Source organism: Mugil cephalus, chromosome 14, assembly GCF_022458985.1.
Source record: "Mugil cephalus isolate CIBA_MC_2020 chromosome 14, CIBA_Mcephalus_1.1, whole genome shotgun sequence".
Classification (NCBI taxonomy): domain Eukaryota; kingdom Metazoa; phylum Chordata; class Actinopteri; order Mugiliformes; family Mugilidae; genus Mugil; species Mugil cephalus.
In genome coordinates, this window is record NC_061783.1 from 4,000,499 (window position 1) to 4,018,680 (window position 18,182).

At 40.9% G+C, this 18,182-nt stretch overlaps 1 protein-coding gene across 2 annotated transcripts in view; it reads right to left on the bottom strand.

Annotated features, from left to right (window-relative positions):
- Window positions 1–11,112: 11,112 nt before the first annotated feature.
- Window positions 11,113–18,182, bottom strand: part of fam135b (family with sequence similarity 135 member B) — a 48,719-nt gene continuing 41,649 nt past the window's right edge. The window contains exons 16-21 of one of the 2 annotated variants that reach the window (XM_047605540.1): window positions 18,012–18,109; window positions 16,953–17,104; window positions 16,737–16,847; window positions 16,107–16,220; window positions 14,628–14,835; window positions 11,113–12,313 (exon numbers count right to left, since the gene is read on the bottom strand). In XM_047605540.1, coding sequence (XP_047461496.1) covers window positions 14,630–14,835; window positions 16,107–16,220; window positions 16,737–16,847; window positions 16,953–17,104; window positions 18,012–18,109 — 681 coding nt within the window. In that variant the 3' untranslated portion in view covers window positions 11,113–12,313; window positions 14,628–14,629. Of the gene's footprint in view, window positions 14,836–16,106; window positions 16,221–16,736; window positions 16,848–16,952; window positions 17,105–18,011; window positions 18,110–18,182 lie in introns of both variants that reach the window. The other variant, XM_047605541.1, reaches the window with a different exon arrangement.

Genomic DNA, 18,182 nt, shown 5'->3' on the forward strand with positions numbered 1-18,182 from the left:
AGGTAAGATTAATATCTAATACATAATCATTTTCAGCCTGTATAACATTATGAGTTAGACTAAATTGTGACTGAAGTAATGTTAAGTTAATCATGATATGGAGGATTCTAATGCTAACAATGCTAACAACAAAAAGTGGAATTTAACCAAGATGAAATACCTTAAATCAAGGCAACATATAGTGTATGTTCTTACTAGGATTTGACTCATTTTAAGAATTTTGTTCTGAAATGATGTTAAAAAGTGCAGAACTACTTTTCCAAAGCTAGAATTTCTTATTTCAAGCATCTGATCCTTTTCTTAGCCTATTCAAAACAGATAATGACCAGATCCAATTCATTGTTTTATTATCGATCTTTCAACACAATGTCTGTTCATAACGCAGTTGCCTTGCATAAATACAAATCTACTTGTTATCTAAAACCCTTTGGATACATCTGGGGGTACTTTAACGCTACAATATGTGTTTAAAAAAATTGGCAAGTCACATTGTCTTTCTGTTTTATTGGCAGGTCATTTTTCTTATTTTATGTAATGTATTTTTTTAAGCTTTATTTTCTCTGTGTAAATATTCTCGCAGTTGTTCAGTTTTCAGTTTCACATTATGTTCAGTCTTCAGCAGTGTAAATTGCAAATTAATGACAACTTTGAACAACCCCCTCCCCCCAGATGAGTTGTCTCTTCCCAACACTTCATTCATTCCTCATAAAATGTAAAGAAAACATTCTCTCTCCCTCCTCCTTCTGTTCTCCTTTCATGAATAACTCTCCTAAAGTGTTTGTTATATTCAACTTCTGATAAAATGATGTATCTATCAGGTACTCTTCTTTACACGTCTCTTTCCCGCTGCATCTTTTCACAAGCGCCTGAAGCTGGAGGCTGGACTACAGGGCTGGAGCTCCCCAGGACTCCTTCACACCCACAGCTTCCGCACCTCCAGAGAAGAAGCAGGTTGAGGCTGAGGCTGAGACTGCGGCTGGAAACCCAAGTAAACAAGAGTGTGTCTGGAGGACAAATGTTGCAGAGAAAACCGTCTGATTCTGCCTCGGAGGAGTTGTGTGATGTTCAGACGAGGATCACAGCGGCCCCTGACATCTAAAGATGGCGCAGATTCCCGAGAGTCCCTGCGCTGCTCCAGATCGGCAGACGCGTCCTGACGGGGAGGAGGGGGGCAAAATTAAAATGAATAGCTATGAATTCATGCAGCTGGAATGGAGGATTTGGATGCATTTCAGAAAAGCACACCATATGCACTTGTCACTGAGTGGATAATCCCCAGATACGCGGGATCAAGGTTAATCTGTTGTTAAAAATGAAATGGATTCAGAACATATCAAGATGTAATATCTCTCACTCGGCGTGTTCGCGGTTTTGCCAGTGCAGCACATTTAGTTGAAGGGCGAAAATCATGATGGCTTATTTCTGGGTCCAGACATAAAGCTGGTGTGTTTCTTCGTTCCCAGTGCGATATATCCTAGTTCACCTTTCATTCACAGCCTTTCTTTTGCATGATAGAGACTGGACCTTTGCAAGGATCATCTATTATTACATGGGATTACCATTTCTTTGCATGCAGGGATCTCTTGGGATTACAAAGAGATTACTTCATAGTTTTTTAAAACCCCCCCATACCACATCTGCCTTTATCTTTTCCATCCGGCAGTTTTCAGTAAGATGCTGAATCGCCAACATCCTGAATACTTTTCAGAGACTTCATTTGCACACCCTCACATTAGTAAAAACGTGAGTTCCTCCTCAGTTTAGCTGCTTTTGTTGAACCAAATGTATATTAGATTTCATACCAATTAAGCAAACAAGCTTTCATTTTCCCTCAAGACTCGCTTGTTCCTCGCCCCTAAGGCTTTGACGGAGATACAGTAGCGGTGCTGTATGTCATTAAGAATGCAGGAAGCCTTAGTGGGTAAACGTGAAGGTCACGTTCTGATGATATTGACATTACAGAGTCAACATATTACATTGATGAAGCGAAGGGTAAAATGATCCATGAAAATCCTGTCACCGAACAGACATGCAGTGCCAGCTTTACAATATATTACATGCTACATGCCTAGTGCTGCCGTACGGGCTTTGTGAAATTATTCATGCGATCAGTAAAAACGAGTAGTTTGTCTGTGTTTTGCCTAGCTTAGCATAAAGACTTGAGGCCAAGGGAAACGGCTAGGTTAACTACTGGAATAAAACGATAAAGGTGAAAAATAAAACTTTGCATTCTATTTGCATTTTTTTTTTTTTTTTTGCTGTTTTTCATTTTCCAAGCTAACTTGGTACCCATCATCTCCACTGTATACACTTTTCAAATACATATTTCCAAAACCGTAATTTTAGATGACGTCATGCGTCAGAGCTGTTTATGTTAGTATTAAAGTAGTATTATTTTTTAAAAGTTAAGCCATTAAAAACCTCAAGGAATTTTAGATTCTGAGTAATATGATTGAAAATAAATAAACTTCTACATATTAAATCTTCACATGAAAACATTTGTATCTTTTGGGCTTGAATATTGTGATACCCGTATCCCTGATCTTCCATGATGTGCTGCCAGAAGTTTAGAGAAGTATCTTAGAATAAGACAATATTCTAATATTCCTCGATTTAAAGTTTCTCCTTTAACCTATAAGACCCTGCATGGATTCAGACCAACATCCTTACCACCACCATCTGTCCAGTCTCTTATCACTGCTTCTCTGGTCTAGGGTCACAAGCAGTGGTGATCCTAGGTCCTTTTTCCCCTGTCAAAGACGGTTGTGTACTATCCCCTAAGTCCAAACTTTCTAAATTTGTCATAGGATATAAAGGGGGAGGTTCTGGAGTAGTGACAATACACTGTTGGGTCTTTAAAGGTTTAGGGAGTTTATAGTTGTCACTGCAAAATACACTGCCTGGCTACAAAAAAAGTCACTGGCAAAAATATTTCATTAGAGTGCCGTCGAACAGTTCTTAACTCATTTTTAGTTGTTTCTGCTTCAGTCTCCTTAGATCCTAAGTTTTCTCTGTTTGATGCATGCCAGTGATTTGGCCTTTCTCAAACAGACTAGCATCTTTTCCATGACCACGGGATGTAGAGCTGGTCGTTTAAGAAATGAGAAACTACACATTACATCAGTTGGGGTTAAATAACTTATTGCCAGCTGAAAGATAATTGCCCATGCAGTAATTATCCAATAGGAGGCTCGTACCTATTTGCTTAGTTAAATCCAGGTGGCGACTTTTTTTTGGCCAGACAGTGTACATCAACTGGTATCTGTGAACCCTTTTGCTTGTCATTTTCAGAGCTCCCTAACACTTGATTATTTTGCCTGTCCTGAATATACTCCCCTTGTCGTAGGGGGCCAGTCCATCCATCAGTCCATGGGGCTAATGCAGCATTTATACTTCTGCGTCAATTTGCATTTACGGAAATGTAACCACACGTCACAGCGACGCAGACTGCAGGAGCTGAAATTGGTCTGCCTGGTAATATGTTTCCGCTTTAATTAGGAATAAAAATAAAGGATTAATAAAGATGGAGCACATTGAGGAAAGGTTAACCTTTGTAGGACTTCGACTAGCGTTTGGGTGGCATTTTTACAGAGCGAGACAGACTGACAAGTGCCCGTATAAATGTATAAATGGCTCGCACCCGCTACGAGCGTAGGTTACAGCGTCTGCCTCCCAGATTGTTTCTCAATTCAGAGAAACAAACAATCATTCACACATACACGCAAAGCGAATTTGGACTTCGGAGGGAAAGATGGAACACCCAGAGGAAACCCACGCAGGCACAACACTGCAGACTCCACACAGAACGACTCAAGACGTATTGGAACCCCAAACCTTTTTGTTGTGTGTGACAGGGCCATTACCGGGCCGCCCACCGCCATAATCTGAGATAATTATGCCATATACAACTGCTGCATCCTCTCTTTTTTTCTTCAGACACAGGTCTCCTGGTAATTCTTTCAGGTAACAAAATATGAGTTGGCTCTAGATCTCTTGCCTTCTGTCCTCCTTACGTCTTGCTACTTATGGTCTACTTTTTCATCTTGAATAAGGATCAATATTGCTAACTACCTTTACTCACTTAATTACAATCCTCCTTAGAACTTACACTTAGGTTTCTGAGTTAAGTCGACGCATAGTCTATGGCGTTAATGCAGACACTACGCAGAGCCTAGTGCCGTAGCTGACGTCCACCTCCCCAAGCTCCAGAGCTGTGATTGGTCCACTCGTTAGTAGCATGGTTAGTATTTCCAGCTCCTTCTCCATTTCCGCAATTTTTGAATTGATTATTTTGGAGTATACAAGTATACGCGTGTGACTACGTGCAAAGGCTGCTGTGCCTAGTTCCCACAGCACTATAAAAGCGCCTTCAGTCGCATCCATCACCTGTTCCCTAATCTTAAATTTATGTAAACCCTCTGGTGTTGCTGTTGAAATAAAAAGCACAAATATTTTACTTTGTCAAATGTTCAACTCTCTCTTTAATGCCATGCCTTTTTTCTCTCTCTCTCTTCCACTTACCATCTCCCCCGCTCTCTCCTGACAGCCTATCATCCCCCACAGATGTATCTAGTTTCAAGATTCACTGACCTCTACAGTTTCGTCCCACCCTAGCCAAGAAATGATATGGATGTGACCGGTGGAGCTCGTTCACCAGCAATACCCTACAAATTGCCGGGTGTTGTCAGAATCACTTTTGGAATTTGACTCGCTATTATCCAACACCAGCAAAGGTTGCTCACCTTGAGGAACGGTGGAGGGAATGGTCTCTCACTGAGATAAAAATCTGATTTAAAAAAAATATATATATATATTTTTGCTCGCTCTTTAACCACTTGGAGGGTAGAGACATCTTGACACGTTGTGCAGACGCTACAGTAAATGTCTCTGGATCAATACCATTGCCCATAGCTCTGCTGATAAGAGATGTGTCTGACCTATAGGCTTGCACCAGCCCTGGAACTGCATAAGACTGTCTATCACAACTTAAAGGACTTTATGTAGATTTTTTTTTTTTTTTTTTTCGTTTCATGTTACTGACAAAATGGCTTCATCGCTGGGCCTTTTAATAACTGTTCAGTGTGTCATTACAGGTGAGGACAGAGAGTGGTAGCACCATCTACTGGACAGAAGCGCCATGACAGAAAGTAACCACAAAGACTGGAGACTGCCTTTAAATATAGTACAGTATATATACATAAGGTCACGATCCATGGCTAATTCTTAAGCAATTAAGTTAGAAAAGCGTTGAAGGAGCGGCTATAAATGATCGGTAGATGACAGGCCTTTTCTTGAGTTGACAGAAAGGTCTCTGGCAATTATAAGCCCTCTTGAAATTTTATTTCTCAGCGGAAAAAGAAAAAAAAAACATCTCTGCTAGATTTCCTAGACACTAATTGTAGAGTAAACACAGGCCTGTCAGTGGCACATGAAATGGTCACTTTAAGGAGACGCACGTCCTCGGCTCTATAAAAGGCTGGAGCTGCAGCGGGTACAGAAGAGGTTTCTTTTTTTCTTTTCTGTTTTTTTTTTTAAAAATTCTGTCAGCGGCATGATGGCATCCAATCTTTTACAGCAAGCAGAGGGAGCCGTTTGATAAAGCGCAAAATTACAGCATGTAGAGTACAAGTACAGTGAGTAAAAGTAGAAAATGTTCATTCCCGCTGGGCTGTTACCTGTAAACGCAGATGTATAATGGCAATAGGCATCTTGATATTTTGCTTTTTTAGAGGTCAACTCAACCAGGAACTTATCTAAGTGAAAGGAAGAGGGAGCGACAAATGGAATTTTAGTCATCAACAGAACATAAGGCTGCATGCAGACAATGGCCAGATGGCCACTGTCATTCACTCATTTTTCGCTTTTATGCCAAAGTTCTTGGTTGAGTTTTTCAGTGTTTTAACTCATCACTGGATTGTGAGGTTACTTCCTGATAGTCTTCTTCTCTGTTGGATGCAAGGCGGTTGTATGGTCTCACAGTAGGTAGAGTGGGTTGTCCATAAACTGGGTAAGGGGTTCAATCCTAGTGTTTTTATTGTGTATTCTGTTTCTTTTTTTTTTTTTTACTGTACTCTGTAGCAGGGCTAAAATTGCTTTATAAATTAAATGTACTATTATTGCTGTCATTATAATATTTTATTTATTTATTGCCTACCCCTGAGTTGCACCTAGTGCTCGGCTCTGATGTGTGATCAGTGAATAAATGGGGAGATGTGTCATCGCGACTGCAAAACACTAATAGGTAGTGGTGAACGGATCGATCCAAATATCATTAATATCGATATCAGCGTCTGTAGCGATATTGGTTGATACCAATGTAATGAGACTTTCAGTATCTCTCTTGTAAGACTACAGCGGCTCATTTTTGAGGCGACCTGACTGTGTTTGTCTAAATGCTGCTGCTGTCACACAGCAGAGCAGGCCAATATATTTCCCGGCTGAAAATGAAACAACAGCAAGTTGGAGTATTTGTAAAAAGGCTGTAAGACACCACAAGAAACTTGAATGATCATATAACAAATCATGCCAGAGAAAACACAGAGCTACAGAAACAGAGAGAGGAGGAGGCTTGTTATATTGCATGCTACATGCTACTTGAAAAAGTAATTAGTTGTAATTTTTTTTTTATATTTGTTGTGAAGTGATCATTTTGAACACGTGAGAAAGAAATGAATTATCGCGGCTTAAAGGTCACGAAAATTCATTCACATTTAGATTGATTCAGATTGATGATGCCTCTGCCTTAAATATTAAAAAGTATCGATATCTATATCAGTATCAGCATTAATAGCTCTGTACTTACTTGATATTGATCCGGTATTAACCAAATTAAGCAGTATTGCACACCACCAATAGATACAATAATCTATGTAAATAGCAGACTGTTTACCTTGTCTCTACTGCATTGCATTGCGGGATATTTATTCAGACTCCATGGGTTAATTAGCCTTCCTGCATAATCCAAGACCTTTCCTTTCACATCTCTGCTTGGACCGGGCCAGCTCAGGGAAGATTGTAACCCTTAATTGTCCTTAATTGTGGGAAATTTGTTCCTGCTGTTTGACCCGTCCATTTGTTCACACTGTATGGGACCTCTAACCACTACTCCACAGCGCCTCCTAAAAAGGCCAAGCCAGCCAGGAGTCGAACCTAGAATCTTCTGATCCGTAGTCAGACGCGTTATCCATTGTGCCACTGGCCCAAGCTGGTTTTGTGAAGCTGGCTTTAACAGGTGGAGTTCACATAATTGTGAAAATGCTGCATGTCTTTTTTTTTTTTTTTTACTTTCTACATATGCTTGTTTTCTTGCACTATGTAACATTTGATCACTACACAAATCGCTACACAAAAAATAGTGGCATTGTTATTTATATATACATATATATGTGTGTATATATATATATACATAACAAGACCCTTCAAGTGCTTTTATCTTTATAATGAATGGCAAAAATATGTCCTTCCATTCCTCTGCTGTAGCAAAAATGTACTGAACTACCATCATATGTATTAGTCAGATGGGATGTCAGAATGCAAGACAGAAATTGCAAACCAAAAAGCCCTGTCATCCTTAATTATGGTCAGCTTGTGTTTTGGAGCAGTACCTTAAATAAAAAGAAGTCCCTTTCACCGTCTGCTGCTCGTAATAATACACTACACTTGAGTTCGGAAGTGTGCACTTTACGCTGCCAGGGTGTTATTGTTCTCAGCTGGAACATTATTTCAAAGAAATCATTGCCCCCAAACAAACATGACTATGCAAGAAAATCTGCAGCGATTTGGTTTCCTCTTCAGCAGCTTGTGCAATTTTCCGAACATGATGGATAGAAAGACATCACTCACAGTGGCACTGAAAGTCCAGCTCTGCCACATTTGTGCTGCTTTGTCTTCCTGATATTTAGGTGTGAAATCCTGCTCATCAGTGTCATGGGAGATAATGAGACCATGTGAGATCTTATTACCTTCCAGCACCGACAGTTCCATGCAGCAATAATTACTCCCACTGGCGGCCTGCTTATTGACGATGCCTGCCCAAAGTATCACTCTGGGACAAATGGTTTCCCTCCTCCACAAGGCAAACAATGGAATGAACACCGCTTCAATCAACTCCGAGTGATGGATTTAATGACAAAATCATTTTTCCTCTGCTTTATGGTTGAGGAGGAGCGACACATGCAGAATAAGATGGGTCTCAGAGGGGATGCGTTTGCGCGAGAGCCAAGCTGTAAACAAGAGCGCCCCTTTTTTTTTTCCTGTGCTGTGATTTTATTGCATTTGATGATAAGTGAATGTGACCAACCAATTGCTGTTAACTTGCAGCAAATGAAATGCATTACTACGTGGGAGCGTGGTTCCATCATCAGTTTTCGCCGACAGACTGATGTCTTTAGGGTCAGGGTGGAAAAATGAGCTCTATTGATTTGAGGGAAGGGAAGAAAGAGGGGAATAAAGCAAGCAGAGGGACTCCAACGAGCCTCCATTGGATCATGAGCTCAACATGCGCTGACAAATGGGCAGTGGAATGAGAGAGAACACCTTGAAATCAAATTGAGTATAGATTGGAGTGGGCCTGGATTTATAGCTCTGGAGTATCCCAAACCTGGAAGTCATATATTGATGCAGTTGAAATGGGGCGTCAGTGGGGGATTGCTGCTATGATTCGTTTACTGCGTCTGTCACTGACGGACAATACAAATGGCGAGTCATTGTTGTCCCTCAACAGGGCTTGTTAATAGAATATACACAGACAGAAGTTAAAGGCCGTGACAAATTGGCCCCTGTGGACTGAGACAGGAAACGGCCACAAATCTGCGTAATGGACCAAGCATCGCTTGGAGACACCTATACCCTATGTGCCAGTGTCCAGGCATAGGGCCCTACATAGGCAAAAAGCCACATATATACTTAGCAAGAACTTTATTAGGAACATGTACACCTGCTTAATTATGCATCAATCACATGTCTACCATGCTGCAATACAAACATTCCTCTGTGACTTGACCGTGGCATGATTATTGATGGAAGATAGTTTGAAGTTTCTGAAACCATAAATCTTCAGGGACATTCCTCAGCAGTCTCTAGAGCTGATTCATGACACTGTGAACAACACAAACCATGTTAGATGCCTTGTAGATAGTCAGAGGTGAATGGTCAGACACTTGACAGAGGGACAACTCAGACTGCCACTCTTTAAAACATTTCCTAGGTGTTGGATTGTTTAGAATTCACGACAGCCTTGAGGTCCCATTCCTTCCGGTCAAAACCAGCCCAGACTGGACAGAAGTAGTCTTTGTTGCTGCTGAGAGTGCAGATGTTAGGTCACAACTTGGCATCTGCAGCCTGAAACCAAGGACCCAACCTGCCTTGTGTCAGCACTCCAGGCTGCTGCCAGCGACTTAATGGTGTGAGAAAAGTTTTCTTGGCCTCCACTTCTTTGGCCCATTGATACCAATCAGTCATGGTCTTAATGTTTCATTGCCCTTTATGACCACAGTTTAGCATTTAACATGCCGCCGTGAGACAAAAGTCAAACTTTATCCCAAGACAATGACTTCAGTGTTCTTATTCTGAATCTAAGGCCATGTCCACACTGAACATGTTTTCATTGTAAAAAAGCATATGGTCTGCTTTTTAACCCTTTAACTACATAGACACACGTTTGCTCCCTAGTTGCGCTTCACCAATCGCATGACAGTATCTGGAAAATAACAAAGTAATCTGCTCTGTCTAATAGGGCCAATTGACTGCTCATAATAGCATAGTGAGTCTGGACTAAAATCACAAGTAGAATTTGTCTGAGTCATCCACTGAAGGACTTGATGCAGGGCAAGCAACGCTCTTTATAATAATAAGAAAAAAAAATCAGAACTCCATAATTTATAAGCTATATATGCTGTCATACAACATAGAGTGGAATCCCTGACACCAACGACTGAGCCTGTTGAGAAAGCAAATGTAGATCCTGTCCAGTGTTAATATGGGGTTCCGTCTAAGTGCTACATGAGTGTATTCACACTTGCTTTTCAAGGAGGACATGATGAAACCATACACTTGAACGGTTCCACTTTTGAAATCAGTTCATTTCTTCATCCCTTTGGTCGATTCATTGGAGAACAGAAAAGAAGATGGTCAGTAAACAAGTATGCAGTTCATTTAAAAATTGGGTGAGGAGTTTTAGTTAATGTTCTCATCAGACATCAGAATAAAGAGTTACCATTAACTCATGTGTTTACCTTACAAAAATGCTCAGAATTCACAAAAAATCAGCCTTGAGATTCTAACCCTGTCAGCCTAAAAAACAGAGCCCAAAATGGACAAATGATGTCTCCATTTCTGCTGCATCTGCAGACTTTTGAATTTGCCTAATTCATGGCAATGTCTGTGATAACCTAACCCTGCAAAGTGAAATCATGTGTTTTTTTCTCACAAATTAGTGATAAAAAAAAAACTCATGTCAAACAATAATCAAGTTTAATCTGTCTTTAAATTGGGCCTCACGAACAAGAAGATAATCAAGCAAACACCTCTTCAGTTCACGTTAAGGTGAACTCAATTGTCCCGTAGAGTGGTGCCTTCTGTCCGTGGTGCACCTTCGACCACCACAAGGGGGAGCTCACTCCCTTTAATAAAGGGATAAGTGATAGCTTAATATTGAATGCGAGTTTAATATAAAACAAATATAGTAGGTAGGGGGTCCCCACTTAATCTCTACATCAATTTGGTGGTCCTTGGCCTGAAAAACGTTGAAGACCCCTGCTGTATATCATACGTCTTCAACAGGGGGTCCGCGACCCTGAGGGGGTCCACAAAGGTACTACAGTAGGGTCGCAAAATCTTGATTAGACATTAGATTTTTATATGTATTTCTCTGTATCAGTTTGGGGGTCCTTGGCCTGAAGACCCCTGCTGTATATTCTATCCAATAAAGTGTTAATAGAGTAAAAATGGATTTTGCATCTTGCTTAGCTGACACAATAAGTCATGTCTAATGTCATTACACTGATATTAGAAAGTGAGATGGCGCTGCTAATCTGAAAAGTGGCCACAAAAAATGTTCCTGTAAGCGTATAACGAAGGAAACGAGAGGCTCAAGAAACACGAGAAACAAAAAAATTATGCAAAAGATGTATTTTTATTCTCACATATCTGTTATAATAATACTATACTATTTGTATATATATATATATATATGTATATTTTGTATACTTGTATTTATATTTTTACATAGAACACAAGCTACTAAGGAATACATACAGTACAGTCAGCAACATAGAAAAATATTAGTAGTATTGGCACGGATGAAGTAGTATTTATTGTACTTTACTGTTACATTCAGCAAAAGAAAGAACTGCAGAATGAAAATAAATACATCCTCACAGTGACGTCAAACTGTTTTTGTTTTTTTGTTGTTGTTTTTTTTTTTCTTACATTCAGTTCAAACACTTAAGGATGATCCAGCAATGAGTGGTTGACAATAACACATGTTCTAGCGCACACATATATCACACAACCCCCCCACTCACACACCTATTCTGCACAGGACTCTCAGTAAAGGGCAATCAAATACAAAAAGGTTCAAGTCAGCTAGTTTTTGAACGTTGACAGCACTCGTACGGATCTATGGGGTTTATGGATCACTTCTGAATTCACTCTCAGCTATGGCAGCAGCATTAATGTACAGTTAACACATTTAGGGACAAGTTTTGTCATAGAAAACAAAAAAAAAAAAAAAAAAAAAAAAATTCTCTACATGAACAGACCTCAGGGTGGTGTAAATAGTAGTCTTTTCCAGGCTGGCCATTCATCTCATGAAACACTTTCACACCTGTATTTGCCCTTGAGGGGGTCAGTCTCAATACCTCTCACATATTTGTTTTCTTCCATTGATTCCTGCTGACCCTGCGGGTACACACACATGGCCCTAAGCACACACACACACACAAAAAAAAAGAATAAAGCATACTAGCTAAAACCCATCCATACACAGTATGTGTGTTTGTGTGTGTGCGGGAGGGGTGGGGTGTTGAAAAATGATGCATGGTGCGTGGCAGCTCCTGTAGATTGCTTACGCAGCTTTGTTTGGTGGCATTTCGAGAAAGATCCTAGCATCCTAAAGGAGCCCATTTGATTAGAGTCAATCACGGTGACACTCTGCTTACCGCGCGGCACCGCACCAACACGGAAAAAGAGCACTTTGCGGTGTCATCGGTTGTTCCCCGAGACAGCACACTCTGAAGACGACACAATGCTTGAATAGCCGAGACGGACAGCCGAGGGTAGTTTATACAACGAATGCAGGACGCGACCTTCAGATCTAAAAAAAAAAAAAAAAAGCAGTGCATGTTTTAACAAATAGCTGTTTGTGCTCTGTAAAGCTCGTGGAGGTTGATTCAAGGTTGTCAGTAAAGTGCACTTGCCATCAAACCAGTGCAAAGGTTAAAATATAGCTCTCTGTATGTACATAACTACATATGCAGCAGATGCACAACCACTGCTGGATATGAGACGTCTATGATAACAGTTCTCTAACGTCAGAATATGTAAACATCGTCTGATGACAGCATAGTGATGAGGAAAGTTTCCTCACCAGGATGCTTGACAACGACACTTTGCGTGCGATCAATGTAGAGAAAAAAAATAAAATAAAATTCTGATTGAGCTGATGAGATGTTCAAAATATGGCATCGTACATGTTGAGGAACACAAGACCTGCTGTCATCTTGCATCACAATTATTAGATAGACATGGAGTAGCTGGGCAGTGGGTTGACAACACCCTGATTTACACCATTTCAAATGCAAAAGAGCACTTTAATCAGGAATGTTAAATTGCTCATTAACAAAAAGTGATGCCATCACACCACAAGATTGTGTAGTCAACATAGAGATAACATGGTTCTTTTACACATTATATGCACACTAGATCTGCTGTATGGTTTTTGTTGTAATCTTTAAATTTGTTGCTTAAATGTCCATTAATTGTATTTACTAAACCCCTCCTCCATATACGAATTTGCCAATCATTGACCAGTGTTGGAAGCCCAGCCATTAGCTGCAACTATTAGCATGTCCTGCTAACAGGCCAAATGCCAAGTACAAGGAAGATTTCCATACCAAATTAGGAAACATTTTGTCTGTGGTTAAAAAACATCCAGTAGTACTACCTTATGTATTTTGTATGAAGCTAGTTGGAGAAGGTGTTTAAGTTTACACCCAACCAACATGTCAGATGATGGTATTACGTAATGTGAAAGCTACTTGAAAACAGAAAAATCTCATTTGGTTAGCTACATTTACCGTAATGTAATATAATAAAGTAAGAGGCAACATTTTAACCAAGACATGCATAGCCTCGAGTACAACCCTGTCTGGAGACTCTCCACTGGAAACTGATTATCTTTCAGGAAAGATATTCCAGGCCAATCAGATAGTTTGGACATACTTTATGTGGAGATGGACTTTGAATTAACACCAACATAGTCATGCGCCTCACTTGAGCACAGTGAGGTTGGCGCTCTGATTGGTTGTAGGACTATCCAATTGCATGGAGAGGTCTTGTTTTTCTTTGTCCGTTGAAATGGTGTGTTAACAGACTCATATCATGATAACAACTGAGGTTAGCAATGCCAGGCTAAGGCATGCAGGAAATAATTGATTCTAGTGAGCTACAAATGAAATAAATAAAGAAATGAAATATGCCTGCCAGAAATGAGAACCCATAGTTCTGTAAGTTCAATAGTTCATCATCACAAATTTGCATACGTGTTATGAGGCCTGAAGCTTGACAGTGGCGGCTTTAGTACCTAGGAGGATGGGGTTTAGCCGACTACAAATTCCTTGATTACTTTTGCTGTAGCTTAATACTTAAATAATCAGGGCCTCTGTGTTTGTCTGGTATGATGTACATTTAAACACAAGTAAATGTAAGGGACAAGCAGACTGCTGAATAATAGGCTACATGGGTAACACTTCTGCCTGCGTTGTATAACACTAAGCTTTTCATTTGATATAGTTGAAGAAAACAACACACAGAAGTTCACATTTAGATGGACTACTTACACTATACATATAAAATAAATAATTTGAACCAATAAAGCAATTTCTGTAAAAAGGAACGTCTGTGTTTTGTACAACAAAACACCTCATGTACAATCAAGGGGATAAATGCTGCACATCTATTGCCATGTTTCATGATAGTGTAAGACTATCATTGGTGTAACCCTTAAGGAACAATTCAAGCAACCAGTGATACCGAAGGCTCTAAACCAACTGTAAAGGGAAAGTAGGCAAATGCTGTAGACCACAGTTAGTATCTGTTAGCATTCTGGCTGAGACGTTATTCGTAAGGCCAACAAAACATCGACAATCCATCCTGTCATCCAAGTCAGATGTTTTGTTTTCCATGGCTACACATCAGACTCAGTCCGGGTTAGTAGTTTAAACAGTCACAATACACTGAGCCTTTAATGACAGCTGCTAACCAGTCTAACAAATGAGATACGCAGTTCTGGCCTCTTGGATACCAGGGGTCATACGCTCATGTACTGTACAGGGTGAAGGTGAAGACCTCAAATCAAGACTCCATCAACCACTCTCAGGACCATTACCATAAGCCTGCATTACTAGCACCTTCATTTGAAGTAGTTGAGCCCTGCCACCAAGAAGAACTTCTCCAGGAAAAGCTCAGAGTCCAAGACGGCGATGTGGGCAGCTCGGCCAATTAGTGTGTTGGCTGTGTTGGGCAGGGCGTGGAACACATTCTGGCGGATGAGCCGGCACTCTTTAGCCTCCACGACTGGTTGTAGGAGGTTGTTGATCATCTCAGTGTACACAGGTCCTTTGTTGCAAAAAAATGAGGAAAGATGCGATGAGTTCTACTGCATGCATAATGTGAAACAAGATATACGATTCAAATGGAGGGTTAATCCTGAAGCTGGAAATGCCAATTATACTATTACTCAGTTAATGATGCTAATTGACCTGACAATTGTTCGTTATTATTTGTTATTTCTTGGCTTGTTATTTCTTGGCTGGTACAGTGACATTATGACCACTCACAGAATAAGTATATAATATTGGCCATCTTGTGAAAATTCAGCGTTTCGCTGGGAAAATTTTGGACCTGGCATTCATTCATGTGAATGTTACACAGACATGTACCACCCACCTAGACCAGATCGTTGCACCCCATAAGTCAGAAATTGAATAATAAATAAAACCCTTGATATTTTTTTCAACTGGACATCTCAGTATTTTTCATTGTAATAGAATAAAGGCTGATGACTAGTTTTGAACCGAAAACTCGGCCGACTCATATGATGTACCAGTTCAAGATCAAACAGAGCTGGAAACACTTGACCCTTTTGTTTTAATCACATTAGCTAAATTTCCCAAAAAGAACATCAAAGCGTGCACAGACTCTAATTAAGTTACATACCTTCTGGTCACACTACAGGTAAAGTTGAATTAAACTAAAATGTAGAGGAAAAGAAGTACAAGAGGACAGTTGTCTCATATTATAAGCTATTTGAAGCTGCTGGTCGTAACAGATCAAGCCTGTAGCACCAAAAAAGTGTTCATTGAAGTCAGCAAAGTGTGACTTCTACTGCTTATGATCTCAACTTTTAATCTGTGAAAAGAAGAATGTGTTTCAAAAGTTAAGCAGTGACACTCTAACGGATTAGATGAGTAAGCATCAGAATCAGGAGTGGAATGTTGCAATATTTTTTATAAATATGGAAACAGCAGAGAACTTCACACTCTGTTGCACCATGTCTATTGTTGAGGAATGGGACACAGCACACGTCCTTGGAAGAAGGCATAATCAACCAATAGCGAAAAGCTTCTTAACCTTAGCAATGCTGCTAGCCAGTACGCTAAGGAGTAGCATGCAGCATTTGTAGCATTCTGTCAACATTGTAAACATGCACACCAGGTGAGTGGGTGGAAAGTTCAAGAGATCATATCAGATAATGTTGCAAGTTTATTATTCAGAGCTTGTCATTCATGCTTTTTTTTTAGTATAAAATACTTTGTGGCCAGAGCAGAGCCATGGCCCGGTGGTCATTGGATTTTGTGCATTGTGTAACTATCAGATGTGTTTCTGACCTGTGGTTCTGTCTTTGAGAGCAGTTTTGCACATCTCTATTCTGGCAGAGTGGAACGGGACATAGCGGTCCTGTGGAGACGCCACCAACACCACGTTCTTGAAGAACTGTAGCCCTGCAAGGACGCACAGCACAAGAACGAGTAAATGAGACTGCAGGGAGAGCGCGAAGAGGGCAAGACAGAGGAAAGCCGTGAATTAATTGTAAAACGCAAAGTACAATGACAGGCTTGGTACAATAAAGCTGTGTGCTGTTGTGTTTTTTTTTTTCTCTCTTCTCCTGTCAGTTGGCTTTTAAGAGAGTGCACTGGTGGGTTTCCAATGACAGGGTTTGGATCATTTTGTCAGCCTGCCACAGTTTTAGAGGGGGGAGGGCGTTTTCAGGCTTATCTTCTTCAAGCCAGTGTGACAAACGACTGCTTTGTTCCACTCACACAGTGGGGAGGCCTCTCATAGGCCTTCTCACAGCTCACTGGCAGGGGTTTGAGTGTTAGCGAGCTGACACGTACGGAAATTTGACAAAAAAGACAAGGCAACAACATTTTCATGCATATTTGAACACAGTGTTTTTCAAGTAATAGTCAGTCAATAAAGCGCCTCTCTTTCAGATGGGGCCCACTTTCATATCGTACCTGGTTTCTGACTCAGAAGATAGAGGAATGTTTTCCGCGGGTCGACGTGATCTCTGAAGGTGAGCTGCAGCAAGGAGCCGGATTTCTTCAGCTTCTGCATTAACCACAGACCTAGGCGACAAGCACACAATGAGGGCTCCGCCAGCATAACAGGAGAGCAGTGTGCAGAGCCACTCAGCAGAGCATCTGCCAAGTGGCTTCTTCCTGGAGCCTTACCTGTGCTGACCAGCGTGCTGTTGTTGTACAGCGTTCCCAAGTGTGGGCCTGACAGCGAGAGGAAAGTGTGGAGTTTGGGCAAGTAGCAGCGGAAGCGAGGCCTCGTCAGCACGGAGCGGATGATGACGTTCCCCAGAGAGTGGCCGATGAAGCTGTTGGCCGAAGACAAACAACTCTGAGGAAGAGAAACTTGAGGGGGCGGCTGGAGAAAATATAACAGCGCCTCCAACGCTGCTGACCTACAGCACTCTGCAATCAATCCTCTTGAAGCAGGAACTGGATTCAGCAGGATGGTAATTTGGAAATTTTTGCTCCAACGTTTGGTACTTTGCAGAAAATTCATTAACTTGTTAAATGTTTAAACATCTTCAAAGGCAATGACAACTTAATGACGCTAACAAAGAGGACATTGCACACGAATTGATCACATCTTCCCGGCAGTGGGGAATATTAAATTCATCAAACTATGTCTGTCACTTAGTTTAATTACTGTACAGTTGCAGCTCTGCCCAAAATCCCTCACCGCCATGCCAGCTCCTTCTCATCTGTCTCCTACCAAACTAAATATAGAGGTAATGTGGATAGAACCAGATGCTGTTGTGGCAGTCCATTGCTTTTGTCTGTGATATTTGCTCTCTAGAGAATGTGTCACAATAAAGAGAGTTAAGAAACTTGGGCAGAAGCTCTTGCAAAGAAATAAATTGGCACATTGAGGGCAATTAAGCAGGAAGATAAATAGCTTAATTTGGTAGGAACTAGGCAACACCATGCCGCATAAAGGAGGACAGTGAAAATGAAAGTGAGAAGCTCATTGGCAGTGTATGATAAGTACTCTCCATCCATTTTGTGCATTTTGAGTCTATACGTTATCATGAAACAGTGATTCTCATAAGCTGAGACAGTCATATATGGCGCAAGAATCAATGTGCAGTCTCTGCTGCCATCTGCTGACCAAACTAAATGCCGCCCCTGTTCAGGCTCGTCTGGAATCATCAGTCAAAATCAGTCAAAAGAAGATTTGTCAGTAATGCGTGTGCTGCACGGTGTTAAACGACTGACCTTATCCTGCCTATGGTGAGATTGTACAGCTGGATATGCTGAATGATCTCATCCAGCAGTCTGTCCGTCATGGTGTCGAAATCTGCAAACGTGTCAGCCTGCGCAGAGGGGGGGTAGGAAAAAAAATGCAGCCGTCAGCACTCCACAAATCACCTTTCCTTGGAGCAGTTT